This window comes from Bidens hawaiensis, unplaced genomic scaffold, assembly GCF_021521415.1.
Source record: "Bidens hawaiensis isolate Kalapana, Puna unplaced genomic scaffold, B.hawaiensis_p1.1 tig00045684_1, whole genome shotgun sequence".
NCBI lineage: Eukaryota > Viridiplantae > Streptophyta > Magnoliopsida > Asterales > Asteraceae > Bidens > Bidens hawaiensis.
In genome coordinates, this window is record NW_027498146.1 from 18742 (window position 1) to 39452 (window position 20711).

General features: G+C 34.5%; 1 protein-coding gene across 1 annotated transcript; it reads right to left on the reverse strand.

Moving 5' to 3' along the window:
- Window positions 1-7536: 7536 nt before the first annotated feature.
- Window positions 7537-16849, reverse strand: LOC143595916 (uncharacterized). The gene is made up of 6 exons (XM_077074813.1): window positions 15730-16849; window positions 14958-15098; window positions 13147-14887; window positions 12332-12564; window positions 9517-10274; window positions 7537-8585 (listed from the first exon to the last, which is right to left on the reverse strand). The coding sequence occupies exons 1-6, from the start codon at window positions 16840-16842 to the stop codon at window positions 7751-7753; spliced, it is 4821 nt and encodes a 1606-aa protein (XP_076930928.1). The 5' UTR covers window positions 16843-16849; the 3' UTR covers window positions 7537-7750.
- Between the last annotated feature and the right edge of the window lie 3862 nt (window positions 16850-20711).

The following is a 20711-nucleotide window of genomic DNA, read 5'->3' on the forward strand; positions in this document are numbered from 1 at the left end:
GAACATTAAATTGTAACGATGGATGTTCTTTAAGAACTATGTTTATCTGAGCTACACCATGAAATAGATTTTGAAAAGTTTCAGGGGGGGTCTCTCAATTGTGTCATAATGACAACATAAAAAATAGCATGTTAACTCATTCAATTTTATGAATATTTTGTTTCATATGAGCATATTTATGCATGGCATGCTTCCCATACAACATTCTGATCACCAATGATCTGAAAAGTTAATGCTCACATAAATATTTCAAAATTGATAAACGTTAGAAGCATGATAGGCATGGGGGTGACATGTCGAAAGTGTTCGTAATCTTTTCTTATTTTTTAATAGTCGGGGAAAAAATAATCAATTTGCCAAATTCCGAACCTTTTGATTATTTTCAAAAATACCCTTGAAAATAAATCTGAAGCTCGAATCATGTTTAAAATTCTAACTTTCATTCGTTTGACATTTTCAATTTAACACTTTTAACCCATAACAAATTTGACGATAAATCTATTTGCATTCTCAAACTTAAAAAAAAAACTAATTTCCCATTTTTGACCCGTAACAAATTTTGACCTAAATATAGTTAACTTGTACCAAACAATCTATTTACCAACTTTTAACTATAAAAATCAAATTTAAGTTCCACAAAAAACCTGAAACAATCATTGATAAAAAAAACTAAGAAATTAAATATGATAAACTTTGTTATGTCTGAAAGTGATTCGTATATATTGTCCTTACATTTTAACATATATATAGTTTACTAAATTAATCATGAAAATAAATGGATAAATTTAAAACATATATTTATAATTTATAAATTTATATGACAATTTACAATAATAATAATAATAATAATAATAATAATAGATTAATGGATAGATTTAAAAAAATGAATCAACTTTTAAGCACATGTTTATAATTTAATAATTAAAAAAATACATTGTAAAATGAAAGCATATTCGAGTTTTGTTTTTCTTTACAATCTTTTAAAATATACATAGTATAATATGTTAACGATAACATTTGAAATTATATTTTTTTCAATATTTTATAAATATGGGTTGTTGTTTTTGGATTTCACCAAATATTTTGAAATATATAGTATAATAATATGTTGATATCTATTTTTATAAAAATATATAGATATATATAAATGGAAAGTGAATTATTATTGATCTATTCCATATATCAGGGCCAATTAACTTCTTAGTTTTGGAGGGAAAAAATTATGAGAATTAACTAAAAGATGGCAAGTGTCTACAATTATTTTACTTTATTAGAATAGGTAGATACTTTCTCTTTTATTTCAAACCGGATAATATACTATTCCTTGTCACGAACTGGTTAATTGGTGTCTTATCTTGAGCCATAATTATCATCTAACCCGGTTTAACAAGTAACTTGCTTAGGTGAGTAGGTGGGCCGGTTATAGGACGCTTATATTATGAATTCTTAAATATTTGGTAGTTTGTGATATCTAATAACGCTAACATGGTATTTAAAAACATATATATAAATTTCCATGACACATAGACACAGCCATCACATTCACGACAACACGTTTTTCAAAGAACTGTCCCTGAGAAATGAGAATTCGACGGCCCTTGGGGACTTTCTTATATGTTTTACTCTTGAATAATAATTTGTTCGTTTTAGTTTTCTATTGTAGTTTTTTTGATTTTTTTTTCATTGATACCCAAAACCCGATAAATCTAACCCGAACCTGAATTACCCAGAGAGATATGGGTTGGGTTATGGGTCTAGATATAAAGCTTTAAAACCCGAAGAACCCGACCAAAAAAATCCAAACCCGAAGAACACACATGGTTTTCATACTAGGCATAACTTAGAGAGGGTTAGAGATAGATATATATATATGGCAGATACTCATATTCGATATGAATATTCGAATATATCCTTTTTAAGGCTATACAAGGGACCTCAAACAAGAAACAAAACACCTAAAGTACAAAGAGGAACAGCTAACACATGCTACAATTAACACACAAACACACCCACAATGGAAATGTTACAAAACTAAATTTGCATCATGATTCCCAATATAAGTTTGACCTTTTGCTGCAGTTTTTGTAACCACTCGGGTTTTCAAACTAATATTTTATTTGTTATCCGACCCGTTTCTATATTCAGGAAATTTTATCAATAAAATTATCACGTCTATCGGGTATTTTTTATTTTATTAATAATTTGTTTATTTTATTTATTTAATAAAACCCCTATAACGAATTACATTATAATCAACAAAACGCCTATAATGAATTACATTATAATAAATCATGTCTGCTATCCTTGATCTTCGTATTGGCTGGCTTCTGTTACGGCAATTAATCCTTGTCTAAACATCTTTCGAGGTAATTTTTGGTATGGTTATTGTCGCTTTGATCTCTGGATTCTTAACCCTAACACTAATTGATCGAACATCAATCGGATTAACAGATTGGTGTTGTTAGGGTTCTTAGGGTTTCTGGTAATTTTGTCCATCTGTTTATATTATTTTGGTTCCTGAGTTATTAACAACTGACCAGACTAGTTCAGTTGGTTGGATTGGTGTGTATGATTTTTGGGGACGGCTGCAGGCGCGGGTTCAAATCCTGGCAGCCCATATTTTTGTGTTTTAATCCATTTAAACATTATATTAATATATTTAATCAATTATATTAATATATTTAATCAATTTAATTATATTGCAAATATTATAAACATATTAATTAATCGGTATTTTATAAAAACCGACATATTAACTCGTAGTTTTCCGAATCTCGGTTAGAACTATATATATATAAATTATTAAAAATTAATAAAGGTTTTTATAATAATTATTTAAAAAGGCTGTGTTTATGTAAAATACATAACTTAAAGTATATAATATACCTTATTATTCTAAATAATTTTTTGGTCAAGTATTTTATAACCCAACTGTGTGTGTGTATTATTACAACTTCAATATCTTTAAGTAAAAAGGATTTATTATGTAATTACATGTTATTAATCTTTATAAGAATAGTCTTTAAAATAAATTATTTTAAAGCTGTCAATCACCAATCATTATTAATATATTGTCCATTTATTGATGCGTAGTTTTCCTTCAATTATTACTATTTAGGACATTCAGTTGATTCATCTCGACGAGCGTGACGTCTATTTTACCATCATTCTTATCGCTTACTTTTACTCTCGCTTATTTACTAAGGTGAGTAATCAGTCTCATTTTTACTTATTTTAAATCTTTTGAAAACATATGCGTTCTAATTATTTTATTATTATTTAATACTCAATTGCAAGTGTTAATCATGTGTGTATACCAATTTATGTCTAACGTGTTATATGCTTACTTTCTTATATAGTTGTATCGTCGTAGTAGCCATCGTCCAGTTCATCTGACATCGTGCTCACCGACAACTTATTTAGCCATCGTCCAGTGCATCTGGCATCGTGCTTACCGACAACATATTTACTTGCTCATTTCGTTAAATTGTTTATCTCACTTGATACAGTTTGGAATTTTTCTATACTTGCTATATATTCACTTATCTGGTGTTTTTACTCACTCAATCTAGTGTTGACAAAATTATTGTATTTTTAACGCATATGCAGGTTATCGTATGATATAATTATCAAGATTTGTTCGATGAAACTTATGGTTGCATGCTAAAGAAGAAGATACAAGAATTAAATTTTGGATCTTGTTTTACTTCTAAGTTATGTACTTTATTTACTTTGATGTATTTGATTATTGGGATATTGTGTTAAATACTCCCAATTTTGACTCATTGGTAGATAGCACTCCCAACTTACGAATTATTCCCTAACACTCCCAACTTTTAATATATTTTCTTCTGGTACTCCCGGAGTAACGAGACACTAACTTCGTTAATGTTTGTGTAAAAAATGTCGTTTTTCAAATTTTAGGGGATTAAAATCAAATTTTATTTATTACACTAGCCAAAAGTTCCATTTGAAATTGAAAAGCTACGAGACCTAAATTACAGTGGAAACACGCAATTTATTGTAAAAGATATTTGAAGAGTTTATATTATAAACAAACTTTCAATATCTTTTGGGGTTCAAGAGCAGCTGGTTTGTGTAGAACCTAAACATGGCATTCTCCTTCACACAATTCTCACTTCCACCTGCAACAAAACCCATCATCAATCATCCCAAATACCCAACACCATTCAAATAAACCCTAAACCCACTTTCCAATTCCACCATACAGCATACTAACCACTAACAAAACCAAAACCCACCGCTACACCATCCTCTGCAACGCCTAAGAAGAAGAAGAAGAAGAAGAAGCTCACATCAGAACCCACCCAACAACAACCATCAGACGAACAACTATCCGAACTGGGTTCAGAGATTAAGAAAGTAATGATGGATAAAGAGGTGATTAAGAAAGATGAGAGTTTATGGACCGGAGTTGTTGAGGAGATTGGACAGATTGAGTGTAGTGTTTGAAATATATAATAAATAAAATTTGATTTAATCCATTGAACTTTGAAAAATGACATTTTTTACCCCCAAACACTAACGAAGTTACAGTCTCGTTACTCCGAGAGTGTCACAAGAAAATATGTTAAAAGTTGGGAGTGTTGGGGAATAATTCGTTAGTTGGGAGTACTATCTACCAATGAGTCAAAGTTGAGAGTATTTAAAACCAATATCCCTTGATTATTTAATTCAATTTAATAGATATTGTCACCTTTAATAGACATCGTCGGTCTATCCTCTCCCTCACCGGGTAACTTCCGATTACTACCTACCATCGTCAACCTCTCCTCTCATGCATCAACCACCATCATCACCTACATCAACCACCCCTAAGTCATAATACAAATATTTATGTTAATGTTTGTTCGTCTAAAAATATCAACATGTCCAGTTTGTTTACGCATGTTCGTTAAAAAAATCTAAAAACGTACACATCTCAATTGAAAGCTAAAACGTTAAAATATAATGAACGTAACAAGCTAATATATATGTATTAAATCAAAACATGACTACATTAAAAAATAAAACAAATAATTACAAAACATAAATTAGTAAAATGATTAAAAACTAAAACCTAATTAAACCTTGTAACACGGGGACTCAAACTAGTATATCTATAATTGTGTTCTTGTCGACTAATCTTTTTACCATGAGTTGTTTTCTATAGTATAGATTGTTAATAGATTGTTGATATTTCTTTTTCTGAGTCTTTGAAGTTTTATATCCTTAACCTTCTCATATGGAAAAGGAATCAAATAACTTTCGTTACATAATGTAGTGTTTTCAATATGTCTCTTCCTCTTACATATGTTTTGTTCTTGCGTCTTCAAAATAAAACATTTGGTCTTTTAATTTGTTACACAATGCATGGTTTGAACAACAATAATAATGTCCATACCAAACCTTTGTTTCTGTAGCAAGAAAATTTGAGTGAAGTTTTGGTTCTTAGATATGCAAAATACTTTGCATGATGATTCAAGGCTGATTTGTGGCTCCAGTTGGAACTAGAAATTGATTTTTCTCCTTCCCGTCGATTTCTCTCAACGCGCGTGCGTATCCATGGCTTTCTTTCGATTTTACATAAAATAAAAATGCATCTGAAACTTTCTTTCGGTTTGAGTGAAACTTCTATAAAATTTGTCAAAAATATATGATTTATTTTTGTTCTTGTTGATATAAAAGAGTTTTTCTGACACAAGAAGTTTAACTTGGACACATTCAACGATGGGGAGGAAGTCCGACAGGAACCATGAACGCATGCATAATTGCGAAATTTATAATCTCTTATTATAAGCTAGGTATAATGATCATTTAAGGATTGAACTCCGTCAAAGAATTAAAATTGTAAGGAATTAGATTCCGTTTTAAAATTGCCAAAAGTATTTAGAACCTATTAAGAAACGAAATCTATCAAAAACATTTGAATTTGTAGGTAATAAAACAAACGTATACGAATTAGTATTTATTACTATTACCACCGCTGGCAGCACCATCCCCCATTGTCACATCCCCTTCCCCACCAGTAACCTGCCTCCCCAACTGCCACCACCCTGCCCGACCACACTTGACGTTGCCACTAATGAGACGTTGGTGGCAGTGACAAGGTGACGACGAGAGTGATTATACGGGGCGAGAAGAGGTTGATCGGAGTGGGGCATCGACGATGACAGCAGGGGCGGTAGACAAATGGTGGTTGCAGCTAGGTAGTCAAAGGTGGGGGCGGGGTGGATGGCTAGCCAGCTCGAGCCAAAGTTAGCACGGATAATAAGTAGAGTTTTATTTTCTAGGCAGAATTACAGAGATTGTCCTTTATTTTGTATCCAACTTCAGTCGTTATCCTTTATCTTCAAATTGATTTGTTTGTCTTTTATGTTTCTAAAGCCAAAAGTGTTTGCCCTTTAGCCCTAACCCAGTTAGATTTTTTCATTAACTAAAGTCATGTGCAATGCGCATGAGGGTTCTATTTAATTACAAATATAAGTTAATTAAAAAACAAAAAAATAAAAAAAATATATTATTTCAAAACTCTTTCCCTCAATGGTGGGGTTAGGGGTGGGCAAACAAACCAATTAACCGAACCGACTCAAAAATTAAACCAAAACTGAACCGGTTTAAAACCGATTATGTAGAAATCGGTTTGGAACCAATTGAAACCGGAGGTTTGGAACCGGTTTGTAGTTTTATTCACCAAAACCGGTCAAAACCCGAACCAAGACCAACCAAAATCCGAACCGAAACCGATCGTAACACGGTAAGGAACCGGTTTCAACCCGAACCGAAACCGATCATAAATCGGTTTTGACTTTTGTTGGCCAAACCAACCCAGATTTGAGTTTTTAACCGGTTTGTGCACCTCTAGTGGGGCAGTGACGGTGGCTTAGAATTATAGAATTCCCTCTTTTCGTTCAGATCCTTGTTTCCAGTTTTCCACTGATTTTGTTTTCTCAAACATTTTGCCTTTTTCATGTGTTTTTCGATCTTATATTAAAAAAGTTAAAAGACTAAGGAGAGAGGAAATTACTCCTTATACCCTCATGCGACCTTCAAGTGACCAGACTTAACGCATAAATAGACGGGGTTAGAGTCAAAAGACAAACGTTGAATTTAGAAATATAAAGAACAAAGCAAATCAATTTTGAAGATAGAAGACGACGACTGAAATTGGATATAAACATTCTTTGTAATTCTGTCATTTTTTTACTCACAAATATATCACAAACTTTGAGTAGTTGGTAAACTTAATTTCAAAATCTTATCTTTAAAGTTCCTAAGTCTGAGTTCTAAACCTCTAGCAGTAGCGGTTTGTTTCTTTATTTCTTTAGTTCACTTTTCCCACATTGGCCAATACGATAGTCGACCAAGCTTGCTCAGTTTGTAAGTGAGTCAAGCTCGAGCTCATATTTAAGCCCGGTATATAGATTCAGGTCAAGCCGAGCTCAGCTCGATTCGAGCTAACCCCGTCTCGGCTCGTGAACAACCCAAAGGGCATTTTGGAAATTCACCTACTCAACCTTCATTTTCATTACACTAATCATCTGGATCCTAACTTCATTCCACATCCAAAGATCAAATGCAGATTCAAATTCAAGAACAATGAAGTTCATACTAGCATTAAGAAAAAAGATTAAATCGATTTAAAAATTAAAAGAAAGGGAAAATTAACTAACCCATATCGACTCCAAAATCAAAATTGTGTTTTTCTGTAATCTCTTGATGTCAAAAATTGCCAGATTGAAGCCAACTTTCAACCAGAAGGCTGCTTGCTCATTACTATATACTCTATAAGAGAACAAAGGCACAGGTTCTGAAATTTACAGTCATAACAAACATCCATCTCGGTTTCCGGGACCACAACAGCAACGCCATTTTTGTAAATTACCTCTAAGTCAACTCCCTGTCCACCGCTGATGTCGCTTTCTGAATGACAACCACACTCAATTCCGTTACTTCCAGAAACTTCACATTCACAACTACGAACTTCAAAAACCTTCATTATGTTATCCGACAGACAAAATTTACGGACAGTCGCAGAAAGGTTTAAAGATAATGATGTTATAACATCATCAACATCCTCTGTTGTCAAGTTGCTTGGTTTTAAATCCCACTGAGAGGTTATAAGTTTTTGCATCACACTTTTGAGGTTGAATAAACATTTGGAGCAAAAACGATACAAGCATAGACTACTTGGAGATGGAACCGATTCTTCTTGTATGAAGCCGTTAGAATGTTCTGTGGATTTAGGCTCGGAACGTTCTAGAACAATTTCGTTTGGCTCGGCTTCTAAAGGGCTTCCGGTTTGGTCTTTGAAGGAGGTAGACCCTTGAGTTTGCAAATGATGATTTGGTTCATCAACGATATCCACATTCTCGGGGAAGGTGGTAGACCCTTGAGTTTGTAAACAGTGGTTTGGTTCATCAACAATATCCACATGCTCAGGTTCATCAACAATATTCACATGCTCAGTATTTTCTTTCATGGATTCTGAATGTAAGGGTTGGATGTCCGTGCCATCAACATGAACAATGGCATTTTCATCAAGCTTTGTGATTGGTTCCATTGGTTGAAAAGGCACCTCCAGACTGAGCAGGTAACACAAAAGAGCATTCACATTAGATTCTCCGTACTCATCCTCAAAATTTAGCTAAAAAAAACACACTTATCCCATTCCTCAGATTTATCCCCATCTATTTAAATAAAACTTTATTCATTTTTACTACATTTTCCCTTTCCCCCACTCACAAAGAAAAATATATATATTAAGAATAAATATAGGGAACAAATAGTGAATCTGATATTTATGGATTCACTGTAGGTTCCCTAAATTATTTTCCTAAATATTTATCTAGAATTTATTTACAGACTAGAGATAAAGTGGAAATGGAGATGTTGATGAGGATCTAGGCATGTAAATGAACCAAATGACATAAACTGCTTGGCGGAAAATTCGTTTATGCTCAATTATTTAATAAACAAACGAACGTGAACACAAAATCGTGTTCATTTGGATAAACGAACATTTACACGTCTAGTTCGTTCATTTATGTTCACGAGCGTTCATTTACGTTCTTTCATATAAATTCACTTATGTTCGTTTACGTTCATTTAATCTTCATTAGTTTACCTTTGTTAAAGTTTGCTTGTTAATATATTTATTTAATTTTTTTTGGCCCATAACAATTTAGTCTAGTATCAATAACTTTTTTAACCCTACACATTTTTAACTACTTTTAGCTCAACTAACTTCGTTCATCTATGTTCAGTTATATTAAACACACATAAACGAACACAAACATATTCATTTTCTTAACGAACGAATACAAACAAGAAAACTTCGTTTAATTCTTCGTGTTCAATCATTTGTTCAATAAAGTTAAACGAACAAACATGAACATAGTCCATTCATGTCCGTTGGTTTACAAGCCTAGAGAATGCTCTAAGATGAGAATTAAAGACATAACAAAAAAAGTAAAAACTTAAAGCGGTTAAAGATACTTATTTACCAAAACATACCTCTGAAGCGCATACGCCCAGCTGTTTACCATATCGTCAAGATACGCCACTTGCGATAAAAGCCGAACAAATTGATATCTATCTTTTCCACTCTCAACTTTGGCATTAATTTGTGAAGTCAAAATCTCCAACACGTTTCTTACATCACCTGATACGTCTCTAAGTGACGAGTAACCACCTCGATAAGCTGATAAGCCGACAGCAATTAACCCATGAACCAAACCATATTTTTCTTTGCCTTTAACATTACTGGGCCGAACAATACAAGAATTAAAAGGCCAGACCTTCCAAGGCCCATCAATTTCAGCAAACGGGCCTTCTTTTAACTTTGATGTGACCCAACAAAGTTCAGCAAAATGAGGATAGTGAAGGATTTGATACCCGAATGTTGATATAGCTAACATCAAGTTTGACTTTCCTTTTTCCTCCCTTTTGGTAGGTAGGAATAGAGTTTGGCTTTTTGACTTTTCAAAAATAGGGTGTAGTGTGTTCATATCAAAAGATTCGTTAGCATTGAATGTTTCATGGATATGAGTTTTATGATGAATCAGCTCAACAAAATACCGAGCCACGTCGTTTGATAACTTTGTAGCGGATGAACCGATAGCCATATCGCGCTTGAAGTTCCCGTCAAGATGTATGGAAAAGCGTGGTATGGTACTCCCTGTATGATTTGAAGGACTCGGGTTTGGTTTACTCTTTCCAAAAAAATCCTTTATTCTTGGTGAGAGTAATTCAAACGGGACTTCTGATGTAGCCTGTTTAAGTAAAAGTGTAATGATTAAATAAAGTAAATAGAGTATTACGTGTAAGTCACCTGTAACCGAGTATCTCAATTGTAAACGAATCGAATGAACACGAACAAGACACATTTGTGTTCGTTTGTTTAACTTTAACCGAACAAACTATCAAACACAAAATCACAAAGAGTTAATCGGAAGGAGTTTTCTTGTTTGTGTACAGTTGTTAAGAAAATGTGTGCTGGTAATTATTTTTGTCCGTTTATTAATAGTATAAACGAACAGTTCACGAATATAAACAAAAGAACATAGCTGACCAAACAACCAAGCATACACCAATTAAAATTAACATTAACACCAATCTGTCAGGCCTAAAAAACTAGTAATTAAAGGCGCAGCGCCATGCGCCTAGGCGCAATTTTAGGGCGAAGCGTTCATCTATCGACTGAGTTGACTAAAGTCGCAAATATAGGAGAAAAATCGGCAACTGAATATGTTTTTGATATTTTTTTTTATTTACCTTGTTTTTATTTGATTAATCTTGAACAACTTACCAAAAACTCATGGGATTAACAAAATTAACTCTTAATCTCTCTCTTTATAATGAACAGCGTACTTGGTTGTTCTTATCACATATCAAGAACACGATTACAGAGCCTACCGGAAGAAAAGAATCAAATTATTATTATTTTTTTTATTTTTGTTTTCGATTATGAGGTTGGTAATATTCTGTTTATTTTAATTTAGTTTGTTTTGTTAATTTAGCACACAGTGTTAATAGTTTCTTGTTTTGTTTTTTTAATTGAGGAACAGGACAATGGCTTTCGATTTTATATTTATTACTCTATGATTTTTTTGCTTTCGAGTATGAACAATTTGGTTATTTTGGATTTTCAAATGATTTTTGAACAATTTGGTTATTTCGGATTTTCATATGATTTTGAAAAATTTGGTTATTTTGAATAAAGTGTTGTTCGCCATTAAAAATTTTGTTTGTTATTTTTTTATTTAAGTGCGCTTTTTTTTTCTCAAGCCCACGCTTTTTTTGCGCCTAGCGCCTAGAGAAGGCCTATGCGCCTTAGGTGCGCCTATCGCATTTAATTACTATGCTAAAAAATTAGTAAAACTAGACTAAATTATAGTGGGTCTAAAATATTTAAGTGAATATATAAACAAATGAACTTAAACACACATGAACTAACGAACATAATAAACGTAAATGAACAAGCACAAATGAGCGAGAACATAAACAAACATTCACGAACGTAAATGAACAAAACAAATCACATGCGTTCATGTTCTTCATTTAACTAAATGAACAAAAAACTTTGTTCATGCTCATTCGTTAAGTATAAACAAACTTCCTACCAAACAGTTTTGAGGCTTTCAAAGAAACAACTGAAAGTAAGATCATGGTTTAAAAAAACGCTGTGAGGCGGCGCCTCGAGGCGCGCCTCAGTTCGAGGCGGTAACAAAACGAATTTGAAGCGGCGCCTCAGGGGATAAAAATAAACGTACGCCTCTTCATAGCTGAGGCGGAAAAAAACGGTCGAGGCGGAAAGTACGGCTGAGGCGTGAGAGGCGGGAAAACCTATTTTTTTTACGGTAAAAATTTTGGCGGTAAAAAAATCGACGCTGGTATTAACCCTAATTTTTACCTATTTTAACTCTGCACATCACACAAGAAAATACAAAGATCTGGACTTCTCTTCTTCTACCAAATTGGTGTCGGGTTTCAAACTTGTCTTTTATTATTATGGTTTAGACTTTTGTGTGTTTTTCATGACTAGTGAATCGGATGATGAAATTATTTTGGAAAGTTCTTTGTTTGATGTTAACTATTTTTTTAATAAGATATATAATTTTTATATTTATTTTTAAATCCCACCTCGAGCTTACGCCTCGTTTCGCCTCGAGGCTTACGCCTCGTGAGGCTATGGGAAAACGCCTCGAGGCGCGATTCCGTACTTTTAAACCTTGAGTAAAATATCTGTTTTTCAGATATCAAGTATGCCAAACAAAAAAAAAGTTCATCATGGCCAAAGTTGAAAAGTATTATAAAAAAGTTGTCTTACCAGAATGGTCAAGGATGCAGAAATGAACATGGACTCCACTTGTTCAACAAAAGAGCTCCAAAGGTCAGAAGCCCTTAAGATCGGGTCTAGAGATTTTCCCATATTACTGGAATCTATAAACGATTTTGAACATGATGCCTTTTCATCATCAGTGACTTGATGACATGTTTCTAGGGCCCACAAATCAATTCTTGGCATGAATATCATGCTTGAACCAACACTTGCACATCTCACTGCAAAGAATTTGAATAAACATTTTTATATAAAGTATCATCACCTATAAATGAACTAAACGTTCAGTGAACCGTTCAGCGGGAAAGTACATTTATGTTCATCTATTAGATACACAAATGAACATAAACAAAAATTTGTGTTCATCTAGTTAAACGAACGGGCGAACCTGAAGACATGCCTCATTCATTTATGTTCATAAACGTTCGTTTACGTTCATTCATTTATTTTCGTTATTTTATGTTAGTTTAAGTTCGTTTGTTCGCATTCGTTAATATTCATTTAAAAAATTTTGGCTCTTACAACTTAGTCTAGTTTTGATAACTTTTTAGGTGTTCTTCGCATTACGTTTAACTAATTTTAGCTCATTATGCTCCCAGTTATGTCCATTCGTTGTTTTCATTCACAAACCGTTCCTTTATATTGTTAACAAACAAACATAAATGAACATGAACATTTTCATTTCCTAAACAAACGAACACAAACAAGAAAACCCCGTTTGTTTACTTCTACATTTCAACTGTTTGTTCGGTTAAAGCTAAACGAACATGTGATCTAGAATAAAAGTGTAAAACAAAACTTACATAAAATTTGTGTTAACCCCTGAACCATGTCACCAGCTCCTTCATGCAGCATTGTAGCCAAATCAACCTTATGAAGCACAACATTTCCAACAAAAGAATGAAGAATGCAAGAAGCAAGATGCCTTTGACCGCTTCGTGGACTTCCTGAAATTAATAAACAAAATCCCGATTTCTTTCCAAACGAATGTGATACACCATACACCAAATTCTTTTGCATGAATTCATTATTCACTTTAGAGTCATCAACATCATCATTTAAAGCATCCAAACCAGATAATGTATCATTTCCAACTAACACATTGGAGCGTAAAAGATTTGATTCCATGTCACCTGCCATGTCAGCTTCTGTCGCTAAATCCTGAATTCGAGACCACCAACAGTCACTGTTCTCCTTCTTTCTGTTTAAAGCAGAAACAATTACAGCCTTAACTGTTTCAGCAGCTTTAGAAAGATGAGGTGGCAAAAACACACGGTCATCCAAATACAATGAAACAAGCAATTTAGAAAGTGGCATCAGCATGCAAGGAAACAAATGAACTGGAAGTGGGGCCGACACAATACCATTAACCGCCATTCCCGCTTCTCTACGGGAACACGGTGGGGGTGCGGTTGAAAGCGCCTCCAACCAATCTCTCTCTTGAACTGTAAACGGGGGTAAAACGGGACGTTTACCAACACACCCATTTTCTTCAGCAGATTTAAGAAGTTTATCCCAGTTGCATCCTCTTTTCAAAGCAATAATAGCTGTCTGAGTACAAAGAGCCTCCAGATCAGCACCAGCAAACCCAACGGTTTTTCCCGCGATTAACTTCAACAATGATCCGTTTACACGTGTTGGCCATTTTTGAGTATGAAGTGAGAGAATCGCTTCTCGATCTTTAACCGACGGGAGTGGAAAATAAATTTCCCTATCGAATCTCCCAGGTCGTCTTAAAGCAGGATCAATCGCATCGGGTCGGTTCGTTGCACCGATCACGGTAACCGAACCACGAGACTTTAGACCATCAAGCAGAGCGAGTAAAGTCGAGACAACCGAATTATGTGTTTGATCTTGTTGCCGAGTGCGTGAAGGTGCTAAACCATCTATCTCATCGAAGAATATAATAGACGGTTGAGATTTTTCGGCTACTTGGAACAAAAGTCTGAGCTGGCGCTCAGCATCACCAACATATTTCCCTAAACAATCAGCACCTTTACGAGCAAAATAAGCGATCCGTTTATCACCGCGCGCGCATGCACCAATTAATGAACGGACAACCAAAGTTTTACCGGTTCCGGGATAGCCGTGCAAAAGAACTCCTCTAGGAGGAGTAAGTCCAATATTATTAAAAAACTCGGGATACAATAATGGCAATATAACAACTTCCTTCAAAGATTGGATTACATCTTGAAGCCCACCAACAGATTCCCAACCTTGATATGGTGTTTGATTTTCTAATGTGGGTCCGCCAATGTAAACAGGCTGGATTCTTGATAGATCTCGATGAAGACGTTTGCTTTCACGTTTTAAAAACTCTTCATCTTCCCCACAATTTTCTAACCATTTTTCTTCTGCTTCATGATCCTTGCGCCACGCATCGTTTGACTGTTTTCTCAATTCTAATTTCATCTTTCTAGCTTTAAGTTTCTTTAACCGGTCCAAATACTTACTCCCGTGGGGTTGAAATAAACGTCGATGGTCTGTGCAAGCTATAAGAAACTTTCGGTGATCAAAGATGCAACCAATAGCACGAGCACATGGCTGCAAATAAATATACAAATTTTTAAGGTGTTTACTTGAATACTTTACTTAAAAACAACAAAATGCTTACCAAGTGATAAGTTTTTGGACACCTGTCAACACGGCATCCAATTGTTGCTCCTGATCTACCACACCGGCTGCATTTCAATACTTTTCCTCTGAAAAGAGCTGATCTCACATTTTTCAGGCATCCCAAACCAGCAAAATAAACCTGCAATCATAAGCATAAATGGTAGGGAATCAATGGAATATCCGGTTTGTGAAAAGATATATGCATGATGCGCGCATCAGGAGCGCATGATGCTCTGATGAGATCGCATCAAGTGGAGCAAGGCGCTGCGATTCCATGATGCGAGAATGATGTGCTCTAAATTTCATAACGTGTGATGTGCGCAATGCGGTCTGATGCGCGCATTTCTAAGCTAAAGTGAGTTCCTGCGTAGAGTACTTGTACCTTATGCATAGACTACTTGTATACATAGAGTTTAATGACTTATTTTGTTTATACAAAAAACTTCTTTGGTAGTACTGTAGCTTTTCTTAAAAACATGTGTTTTAATCTTTTATTATTTAGTGTTTAAGAAACAAGTTTAATATAATATATATTTTTAATCTTGTATTATTTAGTGTTTAAGAAACAAGTTTAATATAATATATATATATATACACATAAGTCTTTAGTTTGTTAAATTGCATACATGATGCTTGCGTACGCGTCGGCTTTTCGATCAAAATGCATCGAAGCGCGCATTTTAAAACCAAGATAAAGTCATTGTTTAAAAGTATCATTTAATTAAACCTATATGATAATGAATGAAGACTCTTAATGAACAAAAACATACCTCTGGACTCCAAACCGCACACTGCTGATGAACCCATATTCCAGCAATCCCAAACCGGTCATTTATGGGACCCAAGAGCTGACCAAGCCAGTCTGGCTCGTCACCAAACCCATCCAATATATCATAAGTAGGTTCCTCAGCCGAAGAAGAACCACTGTATGCCTCGTTATCACTGCCAGCCCCATCATGCTGTATTTTTGGAGGCTTACCATCAGTTCCTCCTCCACAAAGACCGCACCATCTTCCCTTTTTGATATGAGATTTATGCTGTCTATGAGCTGGAAAACATTTTTCTTCCTGTTCCACAGCCTTCTTAGAGTTCTCATCTTGCATTTGATCTGCATTGGATGTACAATCTCCTACATGATCCCCAGGTTCGGCTTGTTCAGCCTGTTCCGCAGGCTCACTCTGTTCAACAGATTGTACAGTGTTTTTCATAGTATCCTCTGATTCAAAACCATCTGGAGCTTCATTCCCCTGTTCCAGTAACTCATCAGCATCACCATTATCCGTTACCACATCCTCTAACAGTAATCCATTATTGGTACTATCTTCAACTACCTGCTGAGCAGTTGCAGTTGTATCATCATCATCATCATCTTCACCGCCGTTGTCCATACTAACATCTCCATTGTTAACAACATTAGAAGCCTTAACTCTCCCAGGCCGTTTCGACCGCACAACCATCAAATCCAACCGTTCATCAACACCATTAGAATGATCAAAAACCTTCTTCTTATTCTTACTCCTCAGAGAAGACTCCCCTATCAAAAACCTCACCTTCCGAACCCTATCCCTCAACCTCGACTTCCACTCACCCGACTCCTCCTCCTCCTCCAACCGCAACTCCGTTTTAGCCGAAGCACCACCATAAGCTAGGTCACTCACCTTCCGTCTCTTCTTGGGAGGCGCCGGCGACGCGTCCAACACCAGCGGAGGTCTCCTAACCCTAGAACTCCGTCTAACCTCGGACGAGACATCCTCACTCGCTTCCAGGTGAACACGGTTCTGCGCGTACGTGGTCTCACATATCGCATCAAGCCTCTTATGCTTTGGTTTAGCCCTAATCTGATTATTCTTTCGGTTGAAAATAGCAGCCAGTGATGATCGCATGACCTAATCCACTACAGCACATATATATATATATATATATAGAGAGAGAGAGAGAGAACACTGCTAGTGTGTAAACCTATTCGATTGAATGTAATCCGTGATGATAACCTAAAACAGAGCAGAGCATAGGCTAATGACGTACCGAAACCCTAGAAAGCGTCCATTGAGGTTTGGATCCGATTGGTTTGGATAATACGAGTCCGATTAGGTGTTTATATCATGGATTTGGGTGGGTGGGTGTTGAGTTTGAGTGAGTTACACATACAAATAAATAGCAATAGCAAATGGAGCCGCAGGGGCGGAGGTTCTTGTAGAGAAAGGGTTCTTTCGGGTTTCGGAGTTTAAAACGGGTGGGTGGCTTGTTGACCATACGCGCTTTCATGGCCCGTGTCTTGCACGTGGGGCTTGAAGTTTGGTTGGTGGAGTCTACCTCCTGCTTTTGGAAGTGGGGCTTGCCTTCTTTTGGGGGACTGCAACTTTAGTCCCTTGTTTGTTGCTGTGTTTTCAGGTTAAAACTTGATTGTTTGAGATTTTATTATTTGAATTTGGTTTAGTATAACTTGGTTAGATTTTCTTAACGAGCTGATTTCGAGTGACTCTCCAGATGATTGCCTTGTTTACACCAATATATTTAGTATGATCTTTAAACATTTTTATATAGTAAATGATGGGAATGTTTACACGTTGGCGGATAGAAATTTCACTCAAACACTAGACGAAAACACATTAACGATCATGACATATGTATTCGTGAGTTAACACACACACGATTTCTTTAACCTGAAAAAGCTGTATTTTTGTGTACTAAGTCTAGAATTATAATTTTACGACCAAAACATACAATTGTGTATAAAAATAATGTTTAATTTTTTTGAGTTTTAACGTATATTATTCTACCAATTTAAGATACAAATTAATTTTGGTTTTTAAGAGAAATATAAAACTAAATAGGTTAGACGTATCAACACTCAAACATTACTCTAAACAAAAATCGTTCAGCTAAAAGTATTTATGGATTTATCCGAAATCACTTATGCTAGACTCAAATATGTAAATTTCACATATGGTTGCTATTATGTTAAAAGTTCACACCCCTTTAATAAGGATACCTGGGTCTAATGTGTTTTGGAGGTGGTATAAAAAGTGTATTTTATGGGGTAGGAATTGAAAGTTAAGTAATGATGGAGGACCCTTTTATAGTATTATAAGTTATATCTGGCTTTTTGAGTTTTGCCACTCCCACCAAACGTTACCGCCAAATATGTATGAAAATCTTTTGATGCCAACAATTGCATACATTACCTTATGGTTACACTAAAACAGTAACACTCAAAGTATTAGGTGATTGATTTAATTTAACTAAAGGTTTTAAAACGAGAAAGTATAAATTGTGCCTACAAAATACATGTGAAAAGCTTAATGCTTTTGTACTTTAATATCAGTTTACATAAATAGTCGTATACAATTTTTGTTATACTAAATGTTGAGACACCAAGGTAAAATTAAATAATGTCTTGTATATTATTATTACTTTGGTTGTATTGTCTCGTACTCGTATTGTTTGTAACCGGATCCTGTATGATTCTTAAAATTGGTGATTACTCGTTTTTGTTTTTCGCTGCGTATTCATTTATTAACATGATTAATAATTATGAAACCAATTTAATTAAACCGGGTTTAATTGTTAAATCGTTGACTGATCACCACTGAAACCCAACAGTGGTATATATTGACTAGGAGATATCCGCGCGATGCTGCGGAGGCGACAAGTTACAACACGATGCTCATTTATGTTAATTTATCAATCCTAAAAGGTAATGTTAAACTTTTATCGTATTAAAATTGGTTTTAAAATATTTTTGGAAGTATTTGACTGTAAAAAAAACACACAAATCGAAAAGTAGTTAAACATAAAAAAATAATAACAGATAAACAACATTTAATGAAACTTCAGTCAAGAGACTTACATAACTAAAGTACTACACTTAAACAAACTGTTAACTTCAGTGTCTAAAATACAATTATGCTCATCAAGAAGCCAACACAACAATAAGAGCTGTGTAGACAATAAAGCAACGACCATAGCTCACATTCGAATTTCAACTAATGTTCATGGATAATCCCATTAGCTTCTTTATAAGGTCTTCTACCTTACTAAGCAACTTAAGTTCAAGTTCCATTTCTTTGAACTGGACAACCCTTCCATCTTCACTCACTGATCACTAAGTTAATCTGCTAAAAGCTGATTAATGAAATCAGTTAATCTTCTAAACCAAGGACATTTGCATGTTTGTTATAGGTCACAAGATGTTTTGGATTAGTATCATATTTGTATATTCATCGAATCATAGCAACACGAGTCAAGTTCTGTACCATCCTTAAACAACTAAAATTCATTTGATTAAGTTGATCATTGGGGGCATTTCAAGGATTTTGGTGTTCGTTTGAAAATCTGAAATTGTAAATAATTGGATATGCTGATTGAGTTCAGATTGATACAAACTTTGACAAAATAAATGCAATTTGGCAGTTTCAATCTTAAATCTGAAAGATGCAAAATCAATATATAATCTATTCACAAATGTACTTTCAGCAGTATTATATACCATAATAATAGCTAGGGGTAAATTTTGAAGACCGAAAGTAAAAAGTGCCGACTTTGAGCTTCAAGGTTATTTTGGGAACTTTAATAATTTTGGTGCAGGTTTATTATTTCAGCCTCTTACTCGTTGCAGATTTATCGACATGCTTTAGTAGATCAACATGAAACAATGCACCATTCCTCCTGCATCAAGACACGTGTACGACCTGCACTTGCAATCATAAAATCACAAAACTTTAAACACAAACATGCACAACTTTTGTCATTATGGTAATTAATTATCTGTTTATTATGTCTGAGTTGCCAAGAAAAATTATGACCCGTGCCAATTCTATAACGCACAAATAGTAATGGCTTAATAACAAATATCAACGATTTGGTACTATCACTAAAATTCATTTATAAAGCTCAAGTCTTATAAGAGTTGAAGACAATAAAGCTACGACCATAGCTCACATTCGAATTTTAACTACTGTTCACGGATTATCCCTAAGCTTCTTTATAGGGTCTTCTAGCTTACTTAGCAAGTTAAGTTCCAAGTTAAAGCTCAAGGTTGGCTCGAGATGGGTTTTCAAATAGTGACAATGGCATATCATATAAAAAAATCATTTATTACTAACAGTAAGAAAAACGATAAGAACATGATGACCCAATTCAATTATAAGGTCAAACTCACCTGCTGAGACCACAAACAGTGCTAATAATGGTGTGTGTTAAGAGAAGACCAAAATCGTCCCAATATTTTAGCTCCAATCAAACCAAAGAAAATAGGTTAATAGTATCTCATTGTAACAAATTGATTGTGAGGAGGATTGACATATAACCTGCTCTAAGTTAAAAATGGGTATGGCTCGATAATTATAGGAAACAACCCAAACAGAGCTTGATTAATGAGCCTAACCCATCTAAACCAATGTGACTTCATTTGGGTTTGTATTTATCAGTGATCGATTACCAAGAGTGACTCGAAACCCGAACTCAAGCCAACCTTGAGCGTACAGATTGCTCAAAACACATGTGATACTATTAAGTGACAATATTATCATTAATTTATTTAAACAACAAGTACACAATTTTGGAAGATTTGTCCTCCTTTTATAGTGAAAATATAGAGTTGTTATGTCTTATGGAATTAAAGAAATTAAATCATGTTTAATATAATTAAAACACGTATTAAAAATAGTTTAATGGGTCATTCAAAAGGTTTAACTATTTTAATAAACTTTATGTAATTAAAACATATATTAGTTTTTTTTGTTAGTTAAGT

What these genes read in the sequence shown, in the direction of transcription:
- LOC143595916 (XM_077074813.1), bottom strand. Translation starts at nt 16,842, where the DNA reads ATGCGATCATCACTGGCTGCTATTTTCAACCGAAAGAATAATCAGATT. An exon ending in GGGGTTAACACAAATTTTAT is followed by an intron (nt 12,565 to 13,146) that starts GTAAGTTTTGTT and finishes AATTCTTTGCAG; the next exon opens with TGAGATGTGCAAGTGTTGGT. An exon ending in CTGCATCCTTGACCATTCTG is followed by an intron (nt 10,275 to 12,331) that starts GTAAGACAACTT and finishes TTACTTAAACAG; the next exon opens with GCTACATCAGAAGTCCCGTT.